Source organism: Copidosoma floridanum, unplaced genomic scaffold, assembly GCF_036245765.1.
Source record: "Copidosoma floridanum isolate Cflo_tuat_1 unplaced genomic scaffold, Cflo_Japanese_pri ptg000032l, whole genome shotgun sequence".
Taxonomy (NCBI): Eukaryota; Metazoa; Arthropoda; class Insecta; order Hymenoptera; family Encyrtidae; genus Copidosoma; species Copidosoma floridanum.
In genome coordinates, this window is record NW_028321909.1 from 5,613,646 (window position 1) to 5,631,384 (window position 17,739).

At 44.2% G+C, this 17,739-nt stretch overlaps 2 protein-coding genes across 2 annotated transcripts in view; one reads left to right on the forward strand and one right to left on the reverse strand.

Annotated features, from left to right (window-relative positions):
• Dgk (diacyl glycerol kinase 1) overlaps positions 1–17,739 on the reverse strand; it is a 65,468-nt gene that overhangs the window by 35,762 nt on the left and 11,967 nt on the right. The window lies entirely within an intron of this gene.
• On the forward strand, positions 3,031–3,696 carry LOC149373361 (uncharacterized). The gene has a single exon (XM_089597483.1). The coding sequence runs from the start codon at positions 3,031–3,033 to the stop codon at positions 3,694–3,696; it is 666 nt and encodes a 221-aa protein (XP_089453609.1).

Sequence of the window (17,739 nt, forward strand, 5' to 3'; positions counted from 1 at the left end):
AAAAATTACCGCGCTAGGATGGTAAACTTTTGTATTATTTCGTTCTCTGTTTGCGTGGTGGAAGCTAATTAAAAAAAAAAAAAAGTTTTGATGTCATCAAAGGTAGAAAGTCCCGAAACATCAGAACAATACCAGTTGACCATGGTAAAGCAGTAACCTTTATTACTATTATTATTATTTTTTCCGTCGGTGCACCACACGTGCAAAGATAAGGGCGTTAGTGGTATGGACTTCCTCAAGACGGAAATTGGAGGGAGTAGAAGGTAAATTTATCGTCCTCTATCGAGCCTCTTTTCTACCGCCTTGTTTCCATCTCCCGGTACCATCTACACGACAACAAGGAGGGCCCGAGCACCTCGTACGTATGCGCGGAGCGTCCCAGATAACCTTAGATGCCGGAAAATTGTCGAATCGTTAGGAATTCATGAGTAACGCCCTCGTTCGATGAACGAGTGGAGATTAGAGCTGCAAAAAGTCAAGTTGACGTAGGTTGAATATTGTCTCGTCTGAGCTGTACACTTCAGGGAACCGGAAAAAGGAGCAAACGAAAAGAAAAGACGAGTCGGTTTGTGTGACTTTTCGAAAGTTCGAGAGCTTGCGCTACCATAAACGTAGCAGCGTATTTTTGGCGTATTATGGATCGGACAAAGTTTTTGTCATTTTTGACGATATTTGGTTACACGTGGAGCTAAACTTTGGGCCTTTTTAATCAGGAAGTCATATCCGTTTACACATAGCGAAGGAGAAGAAAAGTTGAAGGAACAGGAACGAGGGCTTTTGTTTTTCCATCAAGACCGAGCTCGGGCTGCTAATTGGCAAAGTTTCCGTAAATCCTTTTCGTACGAGCGTTTTTCTTTGTACTCCCAGCGTCACTGCAACGGATGAAGATCGAAAAATTCCCTCCCCACAGAATTTTCAAACTCCCCGAGTACACTCAAAGGAAAAGTATTTTCTCCAGAAAAGCATACTAACGCGGAGTTCATATCGGCTTTTTCGGAGCACAGCTGTAGGGAAAAATTTTAATTAAAATCCATATGATCGGAATAAATTGAAAGCCAATGGAGGATTCCAAACCCTCCGCAAGGGTAGATAAAACACACGCACGCGAAATTATAACTCGCGGTTATTGAGAGGGAGAGAGCTTGCAATTCAAATTCTCCGTCTTTCCCGTCGTAAAATTAAAAGCCTCTTCTCGGGAAGAACCATCCCACGTAGGATCCTGCCAACAGTGGGCATTAAGCTCGTCCCCGCGTCATCGTGGCGATACATCTCGGAAAAACGCATCCCCCGAGCCCATTAACCCCCCGCCTCGGTCGGATCAAATCGCGGCGGAACTTTTATACCCGAGAGCCGCGGTCTCTTGGCTGCGGCTAATATCCGCGCGGAAGATAAAAGAGCTCCCGACGATCCCCGTTATATATCCGGTGCTCGAGCCATGCGGATGAAATATAGCAGGGGGGGGGGGAGAAAAGTTGGACTCCTCGCTTTGAACGGCGTTTCTATGGTCCAGGGTGTGCATATTGTCGGGCCGATGGGTGCGAAAGTGGAGCGCGTCCATGCACTGTTGTCCTCTGTCTCGAGTTTAGCGATGATCGGCTCCATGTGGCACAAAAGCCACTGCTGATCGAGCACAACGAAAGCGTCGAGTGGCGCATTTTGTTCTTAGTCGACGGTCTACCGCTGAAACGGTATCTAGTCGAGAAACTGTGGACGTCGTTTCTCCGAGTTTGACGCGTCGGCTAATAATGGATGTAGTTTCCAAAGTTTTACGTTGAATATTTGATGTCTCCCCTCGAGTAACTTAATATTGAGCTAGGTGCTGTCGTATCCGACGTTTCGGACTCTTGACGCTTGTGCAACCTGCACAGGGACTGTCGTGGAACAGCCAAGTAGATCACGTCAACGAATGGTCAGACATACTAATGACAAACGTCACAGTGTATTCTATGTGATCAATTTTTTCAAAATTAAGTATTTGTTAAAGGGTAACCAATTACCTGCACTTTCAAAATTTGATTTGGCCAGTTGTTTTAAAGAGGTGTATTAATATCTTTGGAGGCAAAGCTCTCGGTTATAGAGGTTCTTGCGACCCACAACTGAACCTTATTACTCGAGTAACTTGTGCAAAGGAGTTTCCCAAAGCGGGATGATTAAAAATTTATTACTTTCCGCGACAAAACCTCGGCGTTTGAATGCAGTCACTATCGTCTTCTCCGACGACCACTTAATTAAATGTCGAGTCGCCTCGGGGCAGTTTCGTTATGTACATCCACACGTAGCCAGAGGATTTTGTTTGTTAAAAATACGTGCCTCGCACTCGGATTCTACGTAAACGTGGAGGACCGGAGTATTGATTGCACTCACGAGTGGTGGTATTAAATGAGGTTACACATTGAAACCGAAAAGCCTTGCAACAGCTGCACAAGCTGGAGCGCAAAATTTGTCAACATTGTAGGGGAGATGGGCAAAATATTTTGACCACGTAGCACCGAGGCTCGTTCGTATACTCGCGAATCCACTCAATAAAGGCGCATTATGCAGCAAAGCGCAAATTCAATTTCACGCCTTTCGACGTGTGTCACATCTGCCCTCCCTGCATTATCTCTCTCTCTCTCTTCACCCCCCCCCTGTAGCAATCAAAAATTGCAGGAAATTCTGCTGCGGCTGCCTGATGCCACTGATTTTTCATTTGCCCCGATATCGTGTGTTGAGGTTGGTCAGGATATCATGCAGTGTTGCGGGAAAACCAGGGGCCATAGTTTTGACAGCCTGTCATTCGCATATTTTCGAGAATCACTAACTTTTTTAAACCCTTTTTTGACCCAACTTTTCAATACGTCGTTTACCACATGTACTTACCCAACGCTCTGGAAGAGGTCGGTGATCGTGCCTCTTCCTAAAGTGCCTCACCCGGTTGGACCATCGGACACTCGCCCGATCGCCAACCTGGCTCATTTAGTTAAGGTGTTCGATGTCTTGGTGGCGCGTAGAGTGTATAGCTATCTGGAGGAGGGCTCTTTGTTGTCGCCGATGCAGTCGGGCTTCCGGGCTGGCTTCAGCACCCAGACGGCGTTGCTGAAGATCACAAAGGATATCCGCTTGGGTATGGAACATGGCATGGTCACTCTTTTGGTCTTGTTCGATTTCCGAAAGGCTTTTGACTCTATTAGCCATGAGCTACTGGGTGGCATGGGGTTCTTGGCAGACACTCTTAAATGGTTTCATTCGTACCTGACGGGTCGCTCTCAGGCGGTGCTGAAGCCTCATGGAGGTCACACGTCATTCATGCCAACCACCTCTGGGGTGCCTCAGGGCACTTCCCTGGGCCCGGTTATACTTTTAATTTTTATAAATTCAATTCTCTCCGTTCTTCACCATAGTACGGGTGTGCTCTTTGCTGACGATTTGCAAACTTACATCCACTGCAAACCCTCGGATCTCCCTCGAGCGATTGGTGTGTTTAATGAGGATATCGCGCGTATTGTGTCTTGGTCGCTGGTTCACGGTCTGGCACTGCACCATGGTAAGATTTTGGCGACTCTCATCGGCACATACCAGCAGCCGATGCACTTGGATGAGACACTTTTGCCCCCTGTATTGGTCGATGGAGGTGTAATCCCGCTGCGTGGCAGGGTTAGGGACCTTGGCGTGTTGATCTCAAATGACTTATCTTGGAATGCTGCTATCTGCGCTTGAGTTCATGGTATTTTGTATAGGTTGCGGTCGTTTCCTGTCTGTCCGTATTAAATCGATGCTGGCGTCGTCCCTTATTAGACCACACTTCGATTATGCGTGTTTGGTGTACATGGGCCTTTCTGGTTATCTTTCCATCAAGTTGGATCGCCTTTGCAATACGTTGTTAAGATATATCTTTAACCTTCGTCGTGATGCAGCTATGTCGGCTTACTACGCACGGTTGGGTTGGTTGTGCCCGAGTAAAAGGCGGGACTATTTTCTGGGAGTAGCGACGTACAAGATTTTATCCACGCGGACACCTCAATATCTGTATAACTTATTTCCACAGGTTTCTGATGAGCTCCGCCGATCGGCACGTCGAGTGCAGACGGGCCTAATTATACCGCGCGCGGCCCTTTCGTCATATGCTTCTTCATTTTCCCAAATGTCTACGAGATTCTGGGAAACCATTCCAGCTCCTGTACGCTTAAAGGATAACGTTGCGTCACTTAAAATGGCCTTACACAGGTACCTGCTTTCGTCACGTCCAGATAACTAGGAATTTAATCTTTGTTTACAACAATGTATTAAGAATGAATGTATCGAGTAAATTGTGCGGGTTAATTCTAAACTGTGTAAATTATTGACTTGTTTACTATGGTGATCTGTGATTGCTCTAGTTTAGGCGGGTTATGCTTGTTCGATAACCTGTGCACTGTGCAATTTTATGTATTTCGATTGTAATTATGCTTTTTAATATTCAAGATTAATTAAGAAATTTGTTTTATATCCACTTATTGTTGCTAGTACGAATTTAGTTTCTAAGGAATTTTATAACGTAAGCCTTCATTTTTGTAAAATTTATATGCTTTTGCCATTCGGATATTTTATCCTTGGCATGAGTAAAATGTGTTTCAATTCAATTCAATTCAATTCTCTTGTTTTATTTGTCATTCGGCTGCGATTGCCCTGCACCGAAATTCCCTCGACGCGACGTTTCTGCTGTATTATGCGTATCCCCGAGTTTTGCGAATACAGTTGTTCGACCTTACAGTAATCACGCGGCGAGTTTTTGTCCAATCATAAAGTTACGAGGACTGTTTGGCGAGCAATCGCTTCCATTTGGTGGTGATTAACGAGCAGCCCCTTGAATTAAATCGAGAAAAAGCCGGCTCCGATCGCTCCAAGCTTGCGAGTTTCGAGCCCCGAGGGAGCGCCGGCTTGCATAATGCGGCTGTTTGTTTACCTCGTCCTTATCATTTATGATTATCGGTCTCTCGGCCCACTTTCCTCCGTTTCATTGGGTGAAATATCTGTGATCCGAGATATTGGCTCTTCGGCGAGCAGTGGATGCTCCGAGAAAACTTGAGAAGCCGAGATTATATTAGAGACGCATGTATAAGGGGTGAATAATTTTTTACCGCAGTCAAGGTATATGCTCTGGCACGTTCGGTCGATCTCGAATGTACTTTTGGCTTGACCCTAATTGCGAAATAAATTAGAAGACAGGAGGGAGTTGATTCCATGGAAATAAGTGGAAGAACATTTCGGGGAAAAGATGCGCGGGTCTGGTGCTCCTCTTTCTTCCTTTTTTTTTGTTTGAGGACAATATGCAAATGTGCTTGAAAGAAATTAAACTTTTTTTTTTTTCTTGATTACGGACTGCGTCTTCCCGGCAACTTTTATCTCGAGAGCCTTTTTGTGATGGTTCATGGAAAGACGACGATTTTTGGAGCGCAGTTTTCCGCCTCGATTTTTTTTGTGAAAACAAACTGCAGGTAGAGAGATCGTCCGTTTGACGTTGACAATGAGATGCTGAATTTTTTACGATGTACTAGACCTGGACGGATCGTTGCTATTATTTTCTACTGCCTCCATTTTTAGAGACAAGACAAGAGATTCCTGGAAAAGCTTTACTGCTTTCGAGATATTTCAATTTCTTTAAAAATTAAAGCCAAGTATTCGAGTAGGATTTTTATTCATTTTTCTGTACTTACAAGGAATGAGAACAAATTTTTGCTTTGTACGAAACCAAAATGGTCCTTTTTTTGCTAAATGGATGGATCACCAAGAATTTATAATTTGCCAGAGGAGCTCGGGTTTTAATAAAGTTAACGCTCGCAGTGGCGATGTTAAATTTAATCCAAAGAGGATAATACGCGCACTATGGAACTTTTGAATTTGAGTAATGAAAATTTATATGTCTCCTCGAAAAGTCGAGTTTAAAATTAAAACGTTTCAAATTGAAAATACATTAGATTTCGTGAGAGGCGCGTGAGATCTTTGTTTTTGACGTTTTGCTATTGCGTATTTGCTTTTACCCGTACGTATACACCGTTCGCTTCAAAGAAATACAAAACACTAACTACTTTCTCGTACCACACATTAAAAAAAAAAAAAAAAAAAAAACTAATCTCTTAGTAGTAGGTACTAAACACGATACGGCACCTTTTTATCCCTGCGTTATCAAACACACGAGCGGAGAGGAAATGAAAAGGCAGTTCGGGCGAGGCGCCTCTGTCGCGCTAATTTGACCTGCCGTGGGGACCTCTTGCCATTCGGTTCGCGCAGCGAACGACGGAACCTCAATTAGCAAATTCCTCCGGCTCCTTCGTGGCGGACTTAATTCAACAACCACAATTTGTTACTAATTAAAATACCGTCAGCTACTTCGCAATGAACCAACCAACAACTACAAAAAAAAAAAAAAAAAAAAAAAATTAACATCGTGCGTGCAGCCCTTCCTCCCGCGTTTTTAACCATCCCAAGTTACAGCTAAGCTCCATAAAAGCTCGCGATGAGCTTTAGTTATTAAAACTCGTCAAGAATTTAGCAAGGAGCAAAAGGGGCGGGAGTGAAACCGCTCTCGTGATCACTTGAAATTTTCCTGCGCGCTCGTTATCGTTGAAAACCGGTCCTTTGCAAAGAGATTACATCACGGTGAACCAGGTGACGTTAAATTTTTTAATCTTACCAATTTTAACAGCATGACCGTAGTACCTACCTACTATATCCGTACAACCTCCCTCCCCTTGACAAATTGTCGAACGTGTTTGCATCGCGCTTTGCAACTTATTGCAAACTTAACTCCCAGCAACCTCGAGATCACGTGTAGGGGGGTACGTATGGACGCCACGTCGACAATATCCTTGGGCAGCGTGAAAAGTCCAAAGAGCGAGCAGCCAAAGGACCTTGACGGGGTCGGAATACATGTATACGCGCACGCGGTTTCTTTTTTCTTTCGCGCAAAAGTACCGTATGAATGTACTACGGGAAGACGGCGTACAGACGAACGTCATACATCGAGTTAATTTTCATATGTGCAGCTCCTTCGATAGATGCTTAGGCGTGATTTGTTGTATTTACTCCCGGAAAAAGTGTTAAAAGAGGGGAGGAGGAAGGAAACAGTGGGTATGTACCTAAATTTTCACGTGTGGTAATTCATGGGGCAAATTTGCGCGCAACACCAGCGGAACATGAACATTTTGAGTCATATCGAGCGTTAATTTCTTGTAAAATGTTTCAACGCCAACCCATCAAATATGCATGAGGCGCCCCAGTGGGTAGCATTACCCCGTCGTTCGTGAGCCCTCGGCTTCTGCTTTTACACACGTGCATAATCACGCGTACCCACGTGCCCCGTTGGGAATGTATAATATATTGTATACTGTACATACTACTCGGAGTGACTTGTAAAGTACGTATAAATAGTCATTTAACTATAGTTTTTAAGAAAAGTAACGGAATCCTTGTGCCGCATCCGAGAACCGGAAAGTGGCTTGAAAAGCGTCCCGATGAGCCAAACGAATGTACGTGCGTCTTGGGGACTGAATATTGATAATCGATGGATTTCCCATGCATGGAACCATTTTTCATTCGTTGTAAAGTGTGTCTTTTTGAATCCAAGGGGATCCGACTGCGATACCACACGAGAGGATGGGGTATATTCAGACACGTCCCAAGCCCCCAAGGCTTAAAGGGGCTACCGTATATACATGTAGCCCACCCGCGAACGACAAACTCACGAGTTGTTTACCGACAAAAGCTGCGCGCAGGATACAGCAGATGTACAATAAAGCCTTTGTTGTTTGCAATACCAACTCCGTCCTGAACCGGATCGGATGTACTGGCCAAGTATGGATTTCCAAAAGTAGCAGCGACAGAGATAAGTATATATACGTATCCATCGCATCGTTTCTCCAGCGGGAGGGAGAGATAACGAGGGAAGGGTCGTACACCCCTTATTATCAACAATCAGTATACGCGTGTAGCCCCCCCCCCAACACTGCGCGTGATTTGTCACATTTATCTCTCTGCCGGCGCGTATGTCTGTGTATAATTACTCTCTCCATTGTTATCGCGGCACGAGCACAAAGTCCTTGAAACACATCGGTGCGCGTGTGTATATAATATATATACGCTAAACGCGTGTACCATTGATCCGCCCGATTTACCCCGATTCGAGTGTATCGTCTCTTGACACGATGCGTACACACGTGATGCCTAATTTATAGCGACTCGCGAGCTCATTAGTACAGGATCAAAAAAGGGGGGGGGGTGGTAGCTATGTAGTATGCATGACGTCGAATAAGCTTGTATGTGTACGTAATCTTTTTCTCCTTTTTTGCTTGAAAGTCGTTGAACTCGAATCGGATTGCCACTGCTATTATTCGGTCTCTGATATATTATCGGGTCGATCGAATGCATTACAGTTTCCGCTCCGGAGGTCGGTGAATTTACGACGTTGTTCGAGGAGAAATTTCTCGGGGTAATGTATGTACATCGTCCATATTGCTTAGCGTGACCATTTTTTTTTCTTCTTTTTTTTTTCTAATTTAATTTCGACGTGCTTTGCTGCCTCGACGACTCAAATGTAAGTTGGTAAAGGTTTTCTAGTTATGGTATCAGGATTTGTGGGGTGCGATAGATACGATTGGTTCGAATCAGTATTTCGACCGTTGGCATTCCTGCATATTGGATGAGAAAGATGGGTAGGTTCAATCGATGAGTAAAAGGTACGTTGATAAAGGTCGTCGCTAGCGGGGACACAAAAGAGCCGTTAATCATTTCACCTCTTGAGAACTACTTGAATAGAGTGTACATTTGTCTCTCGTCGTATCAGAGTCCACTACTCATTTCAAAGGCAAATTTTCAAATCCTACGGTTAAACATGATCCAGTGATTGACCCGTTTTGCGTTCTCGTTTTCAAGGTCGAGTTACTCGTTTGAAACGATGGATCCAAGAAGTTCAACTGGCTGTGGAACACCGTTATATCAAGAAACGGCCAATTATAGAACGTTTCGTTCGATACTCCGTTTTGTTTGGCGGGCTAATTAAAGCGTTTGCTTTTTTCTTTTCTTTCACGGAAGAAAAGTGCACCAATTTCGCAAAAACAATTCGTTAGCCTGTAAGGCAAAAAAAGAACTCGGCGTTTCCGCGAAACAACAAGCCCCACGGACAAAAAAACAATAATCAACCGTACTTATAATGAAGCCACTAATACGCGAATTACTCCGAGAAAAGCAGGTGGAGGGGGAGGCAAAAAAGGAGAGCCTCTTCCCCGAAGACTTTTTGCCCTCGAGTCGCAAACTTTGGCGTCTCGAAAGCCGGAGCCATTGTGTGGTGCTCGAGGAGGCTTTTTATCATGGACCAAAGAAAGAATGAAAAGCGGGCGGGTCAGTGCGGGTGTGTATAAATACAGTGAAACAGAGGGCGCGCCAGTTCGTAAAAGCGTTTATTAAATTCCTCGGCGAGCCCCTCGTGGCTGCTTGTCCTTCGTTTACTTTTCCTCTCCCTTTGCCGGCTTGGAGAGACATTTGTGACCTCTTTATTTAAAAGTCCCCTGGTGGGCTCGTGTACACGCGTTAGCGGCGAAACAAACCGAGAGAGCCAATTTTCCGTGGCACTGTGCTCAGCTTCCTTCGGAAGAAGAAAGTTATGCACGTTGGCTTTTACACGCCTCTCTGGGGTGCGCGGGTGAGTTAAGGTCGATTGTCCGCTGGAAATGTCACCGCGTGACTTTTTTTCTCCTTTTCAAATCAACATAGTGTACTTTTGAGGAATAAAATCCTTCGAAGAAAGAAACAGCGCCCCAAGTGGATTTTCCAACTCGAGGGGACGTTTTTCTGCTTACTTGAGAGAAAACACGAACAGGTGAACGGAAAACAAGCGAAACAAACGCGGGAGTATGTATATATACCTGGGCGATAGTCGAGGGGAAAAAAAAAAAAACACGAGCGTCCAACAAAGTCGGGTTTTCTCTAAGGAGAAACAGGGATGCGGATTATCGAGTTGTCGCCCGGGGATATCCGATTGAAATCCGAGCGAAGCCTTTGGATATCAAGTTTGGTAAACGCGACTTGCCGATTGAACGAAGGAAAAAGAAAAAAAAAAAAAAAAATTGATCCTCGACGTGTTGTTGGGTTTGAGAAAAGAGACGCACACGCGCGTATTGTATATATACATCTAACGAGACGGGCATCTTGGACAAGTTTGCAGGCAATCGAAGCTCAGAGCCGAGGCGACAAGTTTCAGGAGGAATTTCATCGAGCCAAGGGTACATATAGAGTTTCGAAATGAAAGGCCGTGGAAACTTGTTTTGGAATTTATGAGAAGACCAAGCGAAGGATGGGAGTCCCGGGAAGACCTGCTCCTCGTTAGTACCGGAGGGGGTTACGGTGAGCGGATCCATTACGGCTTGGGCCGCTGCATCCCGTCTCTGGCTGTATACGCCATCGCTTGCACGGCTGCTCGTTTATCGGGCGGTAGAAGTGTCGGATCAACTTTTACAGGAGATACTGTTTTACGCGATGAGTTTTATATATATATACTTACGTATGTGTGTTGAACGGCGAAGCTTTGAGGGATCGGTAATCACTCGGGTGCCAACGTTGTTTTGTTTTTGCACGCCGATACAAAAAGTTGAGCCAACAAAAAAAAAAAATTGTGCTTACAGAGCGTGGGAGAAAGGTGATCAATCGATGTCGAAACGTTGGAGGTGTGATTGAACGACTTTAATGGAGACGACCGAGTTCTTCGACATGTACACACAGAGAAATGTTCAACGTTTAATTTTTTTGTTTTGTTTTGTTTTTTCTTTATTTTCCTCGTGACGTTTTTTCCGTCACTTTGGCAAAGTTTATTCAAAAAAGATGTCCCCTGTCTGTAAATCAGCCCAACAATCAGCCACGGATCGCGTCCTTAGTTTCCGGCAAAAGGAGGGGGGGCGAGCTGTTGTTAAGTCCGCGCACGTGAGATGAAAACTCTACAGAGGCCAGCTCGAGGAGAGACGGTTGCATCTCCATAGGAGATTATTTCATTGCTCCGGGTTGACCCTCTTTCTCAGTTGCGCCTCTTTTTTTTCTTCTCACTCTTTCATCGGGGTGCATCTGCCATTCGCGCACGTATTGCTTTGGTGACTCGGGCAGGATAAAATTCGACGTTGAATCAAATTGGATTGCGAGTGTAGCGGTTATTCAATTTGAGGCGTGCTCCCGTTTTTGGTGTAATTGAGTTGCTTTGGGCGATATTAAATAAATACTGCAGTGGAATGCTGTTGAGTTTGGCAAGTCACATTTGTTAAAACGAATCGTTGCAATTTGATTTATGACGCGATAAAGTCAAGAGCCGGTACAAACTAGTTTAACACACTTTGAACGTCCCGAAAGTAAAAAAGGCACGACATTCCCACTTTTCGCGAAATAATAAAATAGGCAAGTCGCCAGAACATCCTCCCTCTTCTTCCACATCGGCTTCTCGTCACGTAATCGCGTTCTCGTCGGAATATTTTTCCAAGTTACAGCCCCGGCCAACAAGGGGCAAAAACCCCAAGTACCCCACCTACATTGTATCAAGCCACTGCAGCGTAACGCGATAAAACACTCGTTTGTTCGGTCAAATGGCCATGCAACTAACTATACGTGCGAGGAGGATAAAAAAAAAGAGCCAAGCGACTCCTCGTTAGTTTCAAGGAACAGCAACTTCAAACAGAGCAAATCTTGTTTCGCAAGATTTACGTCAAAGGCATCAGCCGCGTCGACGCCCCCCCCCCCGTTATTTCCATGTACCCGAGAGAAGGAAAAAAAAGTACACCTACCGATGTGTCTATGATAATCAGAGGTGGAAAAGGAGGACGAGTACAGCGGTACGGAGCTCCTTTTCCTCGCGCATCATGCATATATGCATTACCACATGTATATACATATCATCCCGTAGCGTAGTAGCCCTCGGCGCGTCGTCGCCTTATCGACAGTTACAGCCGGTGCCACTGCAGCTGCTGTCACATCGATCTGTCTCTTTTTCTCTTTGTCCCCGGCACCGATGTTGCGCGTCAGGGATTCTTTGCTTTTGTTTGTTTGTTTTTTTTTTTTTTTTTTTTTTTTTTTTTTTTTTTTTTTTTTTTTTTTATCGCCTCCTTTATCCCGATCGCGCGAAAGAACGAAAAAAATTGATGGATTTTTCCATAGTCTTACCCCTGGGATTTAGACTTGGATGCTTCCGTAATCATTATGAGTTGAGTTTTGCTAGTAAATGTCACTTTGACCGCGAGGATCGGTTGGTAGAGGGTCGAGCTGTTGTTATCCATCCATACTAGATTCAAGTCCCGTGTATGAATCTCTCCCACAGCTGTGAGTGATAACTAAGTGAACTAGAGATGTTGGCGATCAAAATAATAGGAGTCTACAGCTCAGTAGTAGGGATGCCGAGCTACTTTTTATTTACTTCCCGACCAGAGACAATGTTATCATGCCGAAAACAGTACAGTGACGACAAACGTGATTTTTCAGTTAGCTTTCTTTTTTTTTCTTCATATTTCTGTCTGTACTTGTAGTGCCGATGTACCAGGCGCCAAAGGGAATTTTTCCGCATTGACGCCTCTCGACTCTTTCCACGGGAAAATCACAGAGTACGATCGATGATTGGAACCGACGGCGCGTGAACGTTGCATTTGGCTTTTATTATTATTATTTTTTTTTTTTTGACCTTCGAGACACTGCAGTTAATGTCGGAAAAGGCAGGAATATCGAGTGGTGTGCATATTTTTAAATTCCCATCATGTGCCCCAAATTGAAAGGATAAAAGGTTCCGATTCGAGAGGAAGAAGAAAAAAAAAAAAACCCACGAATGAACAGCCGTATCATCCTTTGACGAGCTTGCCGTCATTAGGGCGCTCCAACGAGCCGTACGATATGACATTTTTTTTTTTTTTTTTGTGTACGTTCAAATCGGCTTAACTTTTCCATCGGAGGAAACGCGTGCTTTTAACGCACACACACGTATATATACATCTAAGTTGTATCAACTGGTCTTATTCTAATTTTATGAAAACTTTCCCTCCCCCCATTCCCTTTAGCATCCATCGGCTTAAAGGAAAAACACTCCAAGCCTACTCACATGCTCCGGGGAAAAATGGCCCAATAAGTTGAGCCGTATCGAAACAAACGGGAGACATGGGTAAATCAGCACCTCCACCGTCAGCAGGGGGTGAACACTATATACACGGTGTACGCAACTCAAGAAAGTTTTGTCTATAGTGTGGCGCGTGCACGTATATAATATACTCGAAGCTTATTCGCAGTCGATGGTGCGGAGAACGGGGGAGTCGAGTACAGCGCACACGCGTGTCTAGAGCGTCTCTCTTTGTCTACTTACAACGTCAGAGGAAGCTGCTTTCGTCACTCGCGCACCTATATATCACCCGCCAAGTCGCTCCACGCGTCTTTGTCTCTGCCCACAGCGAATCCACCCAAGGTCTCTTTTGTTCTCTCGTTAGGTAAAAAGAGGATATTATACTCTCTCGACTTTTGGCCATCTGTTTTTACGAGCACGCAGCCTTTTCGTGCACACCCCCTCTTATTGATTAGAAAATAGTTGCAGCGTACATTGCTCATTGGAATCAGTATCGCCGTCTTTGGTCATTACGTGGGGGGAATTACTTCTGCCCTGTGCACTTCAACACTGGTAGACCGACGGCTGATCCAAGAGCGAGACACGTCAGCTGCCGTGATGCTGGCGTTCGGGGGCACGTGATTCGTTTTGACGTTGGGGGATGGATTAGTTTCTTTGGAAACTACCATCAATTACACGTGTTTGGTGTAAATCGAGTTGTTGCTGAGGTAAAGCTTTTTTTTTTTTTTTCCTCTTTCGATAAACTTGGCCGTGTCTTCTTCTCGTGTTGGAAAACCACCAGCCGTGCTTTTCTTTTGGCCGAGGTTTCCGAGCCAGTTGGAATATCAACGGAGACGCAAGTAACTTTTTTTTCCCCCTTTAAGAGCTCGGGAGTTCAGAGTGGAGGATATTTCCTTTTGTTTCCTTGAAATTGCCAAGCTCCTTCGCCTCTCTTTGCGCAAGGAATACATTATTAGGTACCTTATTTTGCGAGCTGTATTTTTAAAAGTATAACCATCACGGAGAAATAAACTCACAAACGTGGCTAATTTTTTTTTGCCTTCCACAGAAAAGTGGTCGTTGGTAAACGTCCGGTTAATTGCGAGTAACCACGGATGTATTTCCTTGAAGCGCGGCTCCAGCTCGCCTTTAATTAACTCCTCTCTCTCTCTCTCTCGCCTCCAAATTGAGAAAAGCAACTAGGGTAAACCGCGAAAAATGTGTTAACCAAAATACTATAACGATTTGACAATAATATACCTTACTTTCTTTATCCCATTTTTTTTTTTTTTTTTTTCAATAGGCTTATATACTTTTGTGTTCACAGTTTGATTCCTCCATCCTTCAAATGGACAAAATAATTAAAGTAAAAACATTTTCACGACACGCCCATCACGAGTGGACGTGTTTAAACGCGACAGCCACACGCGAGGAATAATTAAGCCCATACGCGAAGCGTCCGCTCTTTGTTTAGCTCTAGACTCTTTTAGAGCGCTCTTGTATGAATATATTTCACGCAATGCCTCCTAATACGAACTATTAGCTCGTGCTGTGTATACATCAACATATAACAACACTTATGGTGTTAAATAAGCTTGTATATACCTGTTTTTTTTTATACCTCGTTTTTGTTCGATGTGACGATGATTGTCCCATAATGGCACAAGCCAAGTTTTGTAAAAGAAAATGTATAAATGGAAGAAAGAAAAAAAAAAAAAAAGAAGTGCAGAGCCGGATATCTTATACAGCAATAACTTGTCATTCCGATCGAGTAATATAACATGTATATGCACCTGCTGGTGTGTCGTACCTGTACTTGTACCCATAATGAGGGAAGCCAGGACGCGCGAGTTAATCCCTCTGTGTACAGTTCGCGGATGATACAAGCTGCTGCGCAAACAGGACGGAAAGGCTTATAGCCGCGCTGTGCGGGGGGCAGAGATTAGGTTCGCACACGTGAGGAACGCCAGCAAGAGGGAAAAGGGGGGGGGAGGAGGAATTCTGTGCTGACGCTGCAAGACTCCCGATCGGTTCTCTCGGATTTAACGCTTGGCTGAGAGGGTCGAGGGGGTACATCATGTATTACCTATACTTTGGCGTGTTCGTCTGGCTTAGAAGGGGCTAGTTTGCAAACTCAAAAGTCACCGAAGTAACAATTTTCAAATATTTTTATGGTCATTTAACGCCAGTATAATATCATTACCGTGTGTCTCATTGTCACGACAACTAATTTGAAACATATAAGCGACTAACGGAGAACAATTTTTCGAAGAAATACCACATTGTCGCCGTCGCGTTAGACAATAACATACATGTAAGTTTGGACGAAGCGATTAATTTTGAAATCCATCAAAATTAATTTATTTTGAAAACACGTTTGGCGAGTGAAAAAAGCGTAGCGCAGAAAAGCTTGATGTATCCCCCAAAATGTAAAAAAAAAAAAAAAAAACATAAACTTTACGAGCGTTTCCGCAAAACCTGTAACTTGGAAGCCCTTTTCCGTCGGAAACACAGCGGGGGAAAGACGGAAACGGGGGGGGGGGCTTTAACTCGTGCGCGGAAAAAAAGTAGAGGGGGTGACGGGCGGAAGTGCGTTTGGATTGAAAAGGAGCGAGGAGGGCTGTCGCGGTTTTCGGGAGAGGGGCCGTGATCGATTGCTCCTCGAGCGCCGTAATGTAATACACCTGTCAAACACGCGTCCACACGCCGCGCAGTTTCCCCTGTTTTGTGCTGGTAAATGATCGCTTGAACGGACACTGAGACACTGATGGCAGATTTTAAGTTTTTTTTTTTTTTTTTTTTTTTCCACTGGTACATTATTTTGTGTTTTTACAAATGGCACCGGGCGACAGGAAAATAAAACGATAGCCTTGGAGCATCGATGTTTTTCGACTCAGCTTGGAAGCCGTTGTAGAGGCAGGAGAAGGTAGTTTTGTGTCAATTAAAAATTCATCACCGGGAATAACAATCGCGCTCACTCGTGCCGTGAATAAATGTAACGGCAAAACTCGATCAGACTTTGAAATTGCATTAACCAACGGGCCGAGGGCGGATTTACACGAGTCGTTGCCAATTTGCTGGACTCATTAAAATGTTATACCTTCGATACTCGATTACGCGTTATAAGATAAGCGCGCGTTGGCTCTCCGGCACACCCCGTGTATCGATTATGCATCGGTCCGACGGTCCCTGTAATTTCGGTGCACTTCAACTTTCGCGTTAATGGATTTCTGCTTATCTTACCAATGTCATATCTTAATTTAGAATAACCAATCCCAATTAAAATCTTCCATGTTGTTTGCCAAGTACCTTCGCTGTAAAATCCAAGCGTGATAAAGTACACGATTAAAGCGTATCATCGAAATTTCTGTATTTTGTTAAATGCAGTATCGTATAGTATTGAAAAACTTTAAAAAAAAAATCAAATTGATGCTTCGTACACTATTTCACCTATTCTACGAAGCAAAACTATTGTTAGAGAGTAAAACATGGCTGTCACAGATTTTACACACTTGTAAGCTTCCTTACTTTGATTTATGCTATTTAAATATGTCCTGTTTAATGAAACTGGTTAACCATAATAGTTTTGGTTTTCCTTAAAATTATTATCCATACCACCACAGTGTGCTTTATAAAAAACAAACATTTCAACTACATGCTTTACTCGTGTACTTACTTGGATTTACAGTTTTACTTTTATGAAACCATTGTCAGTACAAAAAACTCATTCGAAACGTACAATATGATTGAACTCGGTTACGAGGGAGAAGAAAAGGATACGTTTGAAACTTATACCACGCAATAAGCTCCAAAGCAGTGATACGTGTAAACATCAATTTTACACCGAAGCATAAGAGACAGCTGAAAAAAATCTACACAGCTCCGCTCTCAGTGAAGTGCCGATTTTTATCTCAACACTATTGACTATTATAACTTTTCTGAAGCGCTTTACAAGTAATATATACACGTACACACCTGCCACCGAGAGCTTTAGACGTAACATATAGGGATTTAATCCCCTTTACATTTTTTTTTCTACAAATATTCGATCAAATCACTCCAATATACTTTATTTTTTGCCCGTCGCCTCGAGGTACAAAATGTAGATGTCTTTCTTACAGTTGTTGAATAATCAATCACCCTCCACTCGGTTCTCGCTCCGACAAAGCAACCAACAATGGCCCATTAGTAAACAGACTCCTCTCGAACGGCGTCGCGCTTTCAAAGCTACACCACCCCGTGATTTTCGCCAAAATCCCCTTTGTTTTCCCCGCTGCAGTTTCAATTAGCGCGGCGTTTATTGTTACACGGCCCGGGAGACAAATGTACTGGCAAACGCGCGAACGCGAGCTGTAACATGCAGCGCACCTATTTAATTATCCATCTCATTATTCCGTGAAAGCGATTGGCTCGCAGCCAGCGCCGATCTCGCGTGATTTCCCCCCCCCCCCGTCGTCGCGTGCGGGCGTGTGACGCGAGAGACGGATGGGATATATCGTACGTATACACCCATATGCCGGTGATGGAAACTTTGGATGACTGATGCTCTCCTGTATTTATAGACCGGCCGGTCCCCGGCACTTGGACTCGCGGGACAAAATCTTTGGCCACTTCGTCAACGTCGCCAATTCCAGTCGAAGCACACACGAGCAACGCACCGCTGTATACAGATAACT

Excerpts from the sequence above, each read along its gene's own strand:
- LOC149373361 (XM_089597483.1), top strand. The coding sequence starts at position 3,031 with ATGCAGTCGGGCTTCCGGGCTGGCTTCAGCACCCAGACGGCGTTGCTG.